Source organism: Acanthochromis polyacanthus, chromosome 9 (genome assembly GCF_021347895.1).
Source record: "Acanthochromis polyacanthus isolate Apoly-LR-REF ecotype Palm Island chromosome 9, KAUST_Apoly_ChrSc, whole genome shotgun sequence".
NCBI lineage: Eukaryota > Metazoa > Chordata > Actinopteri > Pomacentridae > Acanthochromis > Acanthochromis polyacanthus.
This window is the reverse complement of record NC_067121.1, coordinates 5,220,169-5,225,031: the sequence shown is the minus strand read 5'-3', so window position 1 is coordinate 5,225,031 and position 4,863 is coordinate 5,220,169. Positions and strand designations below refer to the sequence as shown.

Here is a 4,863-nt window from a genome sequence, read left to right as displayed (position 1 = left end):
TTCTCTGGCAAAACAATTTCCTCCAGGACTAAAAAAAGTTGATCTTTATTTGAACAGAGTTTTTTTCTTTACTTATTCAGTTCCATTTTTGTTTGATTTAGTTATTCTAATCAATTCATAGCTGGTTTGATTTATTTTATAACAAGATGGACAAAGACTCTATTTCACATGTTTGTTTTCCTGCTTGCATTTGACAAATAAACAACAAAATGGACAACAGACGTATTTTCACTACACGGCCATGTCCCACCAGTGGCTCTTCATTTTGAATTAAATTTTTGACAAGTAGCATTTACAGTTGAGTTTTCATGTATATTTTTGTAGCTAAAGCTATTTATGACCGTCAGGTGTTGGATTTCATATAATTTTTATAGGGTCTGTGTTTAAATTGCACAGATAACTCTATAAGACAAATAACACTGTATGATTGAAGTCTGTTAGGTTAACTCATAACCCCAGTTTTATCTCTTTTTTATACTGGAAAGCACTTTGGTGGGATGTCATTTGCTTTAAATGTGCTGTATAAATAAATTAGGTGACTTGACTTCCTCTTGACTTCGTCTAATAGGAGAAAGTTAAAAGATTTGGAAGCAGAGTGGTCTGACCCACTTTCTGTAGCTTCTGAGAAAAAATTATTCAAAGCTCAGTGTTCCAGAATGGTCCAACATTCCGCTGTAACGCTGTATTTGGGTTCAGTGTATTCTTGGATGTAGCAGCAACAACTGCCACTAAATTATTTTGATGCTGAAGAGATCCTATAAACTGAAGTCAGTGCTGGAATCCTGCAGCTTTTATCAGGTGCAATAGTCTTGCAATCAAAATAATCACTATCAAATGCAATATTTTTATTTACTTTCAATTTGTTTTCAGCTTATCTATCTGATTCTTGTTATTTAATTTACAGTTTACATTTTGTACTTTGACACTATTTCTTGGCGTCCATTTCAACACTTTGCGTTTAGTACTGTGTATTCTTTTATTTTTTTTAAAAAATTACTGACCTCTCTGTAATTATGTTTGTTTCACCAACCTTTGTTTATTTTACTCTGGCAAAACAATTTCCTCTGGGATGAATGAAGTTGATTTTCTCTTGTCTTAGAATGCTCAAGCTATGTGAAAGTAGTTGGAAAGTGAAGATAATTGGTACTGAAATCCCAGCGAAGACTTTATTTCCTCAGACTGGCTCAACTCCATTCTCAGCTGCTGACAAACGTCTGCAGAACCACCATAAAGAGCATTCTCTGTTTTGGCATGGTGGTCTGGTATGACAGTGCAGGACAGGAAGGACTTGGCCAGGATGGTAAAGACAGCTCAGGGGATTGTGGGACGCCCTCTGCCAAACCTGGAATCTGTTCATGCTGGTCGCCTCCAGAGAAAGGCGGCAAATTCAACCCACCCTGATAACAAACTGTTTGTGCCTCTGTCCTCAGGAAGGAGACACAGGTCTGTAAGAACTCGAACTTACAGACTGAGGGACAGCTTCTTCCCCAGAGCTGTAAACTCTATACATCCTTACTCACTTTAAAAGCTTGAGACGAGATGGGACTGAATCTGCACCTTGTACTGCTGCACTTTCATCAGTCTGATGCATATATATTTTCATACTTTTAATGTATTTTTTATTTTTTAATGCACTGTATGATTAACTGTCCATGTCTTTTAATGCTGACTCCTAAACCAGTGCTACCAAAGAAACTTCGTTATGTGACTGGTGAAAACTAATTGCATATAATGACAATAAATATTCTTGACTTGATTGACTTGACTTGATAATTTGCTTTATTATGTACATTTGTCTACTGTTGATTTATTTAAATGTATTTTTATATTTTCATTTTTCTGGCGTTGAAAATACATCATATGTAAATATTCTTTGTTTTTTCCTACTGCGAGGGGAGAGAAAGATGTAAGAAAGATGTTGAAGGCGGAACTGAAGTTACATGTCCTGTCGGACGTTCACATTGTGACACCCGGTTAAAGTGAGGCCAGCAGCATTCACTGATGTGTGGAAGTTATTGAAGACGGCTGCGTTGTTGCGTTGTAGGTGAATATTTCAGGTGCTGGAGCAACGATGTCTTCGGTTCTGTATCTGAGGGAGTTGATCAGCGAGAGACTGACTGCAGCCGCGGAGGAAATCTTCACCGAGTTTGAGAAGATAGTCGTTCAGTACGAAGAAGAGATCGACCGTCAGCGCAGACTGCTGGATGTCAGCTGGAAGCCGGACATCAAGATCCGCACAGTAGGTACGTAAAGACGGCTTTAGCGAAGCGAAAATGAAAAGGACTGGTGTAACAGCCTGGTGAAGGTTTGTAGACCTGAGATGGAGCAGGAAGCTAACAGAGAGCACACAGGTGTACAGGCGGCAGGCTAGCATGCTAACAGGGCTAGCTGTCAGAGCTAACGGTTGTTTGTAACGACAGAAAACTGACTAACGGGACAACGGGGCTGTGTGTTTTTGGTGTTTTGAAGTTTCTGGAAGTTTTCCTGTTCCACATTCCCTGCTAACGTTAGCTTAGCCACTGCCACCAGTCGGGCCAGAACTATCTCACCAAATCACTTTTGTTTGAGAGAAATTTGGTGAAAAAATTTGTGCCTTAACAAAACCACATCTGTAGTGTTTAAAATGCTGTGGACAAGATCAGAACCCAAGTTGATCAACAAGTTTAGCTCAGATTATGTGCATAGTGATACATGTAACTAGAAGGCACTGAGGAAAATACACATGTAGTTAGATAATACAACGGTTTTACTTTTACTTGTTTTTTCGCTTTTCTATATACAAATGCATATCTTTAACATTCTGACCAGTCATATCAGTCATGCTCTTGTGTGATCCTTAGGATTTGACTTTAACCAACAATAAAATAGAAATGTTCTGACAGGTTAAATGGTACCCAGGGCTCATTGGTACAGCAACTTTATGCCAACAGATTTGATCTCTGTGTTGTGTAGAAAAGAACTCGGTGCTGTTTAACATTTGATCCTTACTGATCCTGTGATCATTATGAAATGATACTTGCATAAATATGCTCAATCATTTGGAATGCGTACATAATTTCTGCGACTGTGTGATGCTTTAAGTATTTAGTAATAGGAAATAATAATAAAGGTCTTTTTGCATCCAACAGTCTGCTCTTGGGCTGAATTTGGACAAAATGACAGTTTTTTAAAATCGAAACCTCTCATAAGTGATTTTCCCTGCAGTGGAATGATTTGTTTTAAATATTTTGGAGGTCCTTTTAAATTCCCTGTAAGTGTCCACAATCCTTTTTCTGAAAATCTGAGACAGCTCCTCAGATCTTGACACGGTGACACTACGACATCAAGTGGAACAGCAGAGCCTGGATGTCAGAGGTGTAAATTAGAGGTTTCACCTGAGGTTGCACCGAATCTGTAACCACGGTGACGTGAAAGTTTTGTACACTGAGCTTTACCAACAAAAGTATCACAGCTGAAGTTGCTCACACCAGTGCACCCAAATAATTTGCACAGTTTGATTTTCACTTCCATATTTGAGCAACTTGCTCGCACTGTAGAGCCCTTCTGTTTGTTTAAGCAAGAATATATATATTCAGTGGTTTTGATCATTACATTGGTAACCTTTATCTTGTGTCCATTTGTCCCTCCAGATCTCCCACATCAGCATGTCTCCACTGAAGAAAGGGTTCTCCCTGACCAGCAACGCTGCAGCCAGGACAGGAACTCCGATCTGGACCGGGAGGACCTCGAGCCTCCAGTGATTAAAGAGGAACAGGAAGATCTCTGTGCCAGTCAGGAGGGAGAGCCGATTATACTGAAGGAGGAGAGTGACGTCTTCATGGTGACTCCTACTTATGTGGACAGTGACCACAGTGAACCAGAACCAAACAGTGTCCAACTCCTCTCTCACTACTCTCCTTTAGCTGAGAGCCCAGATCAGGAAGGAAGCAAGCATGCGGACTCAGGATCAAGTGGAAATGCAGAGCTGAAGCTGAAGTCTGTGCAATGTGATGTTTGTGGAAAATGCTTTAAGTATAAATACCAAATGGAGAGACATCACAATATTCACACAGGTGAGAAGCCGTATGCTTGCAATTATTGTGGGAAAAGATTCTATCAGATTCATTTTATGAAATATCATGAAAGAATACACACAGGTGAAGGGTCATATTCTTGCAAAATATGTGGGAAAAGTTTCAGTTTTAGCTCTCAGCTGAAACTTCACATGCGAATCCATACAGGTGAGAAGCCGTACTGTTGTTCAACATGTGGGAAGAGTTTCAGCTTTAGCTCTCAGCTGAAAGCCCACATGAGAATCCACACAGGCGAGAGGCCGTACTCTTGTGAAAGATGTGGGAAAAGGTTCAGATTTAGTGATAAATTGTTGGTCCACATGAGAATCCACACGGGTGAGAGGCCTTTTCCCTGCGACACCTGTGGAGAAAGATTTATAGACTCATCAGCATTAAGAAATCACCTAAGAACACACAAAGGTGGTAAGTTGTCGTCCCAAAACGTCAGTGGGAGTCAAGCTTGAAAAAAAAAAAAACCTGTAAGAATTTGTTCAGGTTCAAAGTAGACCTTTTGGATTTAAAGCGCCTTTAGACTGTGCTTCAACAATGAGCCTGTGAGTTTATTGCATGTCCATCTGTGTTGAACTGCACGATCGATTTGAGGGCTGTCAAACTGTTCAGTGGATTTGTGGTGAATCTTCCCAAAGAGCATTACAGTTTTACTTTTAACAATATTTCATTGTTGGAAAAAAAAGTGTTTTTAAAAATGTCACATTAAAAGTCTTAAATGAACAGATGTGCAGCAACATAAGCTCTGTTTTTTTTGCCTGTATTTGTTTACATTGTGCAAAATGAAGGTCATTGAATCGGT

The 4,863-nt window shown here is 39.5% G+C and overlaps 1 protein-coding gene across 1 annotated transcript; it reads left to right on the top strand.

The window, feature by feature from the left end:
* Positions 1 to 1,945: 1,945 nt before the first annotated feature.
* Positions 1,946 to 4,863, top strand: LOC110965058 (zinc finger protein ZFP2-like). The gene is made up of 2 exons (XM_022213981.2): positions 1,946 to 2,243; positions 3,630 to 4,863. The coding sequence occupies exons 1-2, from the start codon at positions 2,072 to 2,074 to the stop codon at positions 4,514 to 4,516; spliced, it is 1,059 nt and encodes a 352-aa protein (XP_022069673.1). The 5' UTR covers positions 1,946 to 2,071; the 3' UTR covers positions 4,517 to 4,863.

Excerpts from the sequence above, each read along its gene's own strand:
- LOC110965058 (XM_022213981.2), top strand. The coding sequence starts at position 2,072 with ATGTCTTCGGTTCTGTATCTGAGGGAGTTGATCAGCGAGAGACTGACT. Across the intron at positions 2,244-3,629 it reads CATCAAGATCCGCACAGTAG|ATCTCCCACATCAGCATGTC; the intron begins GTACGTAAAGAC and ends TTGTCCCTCCAG.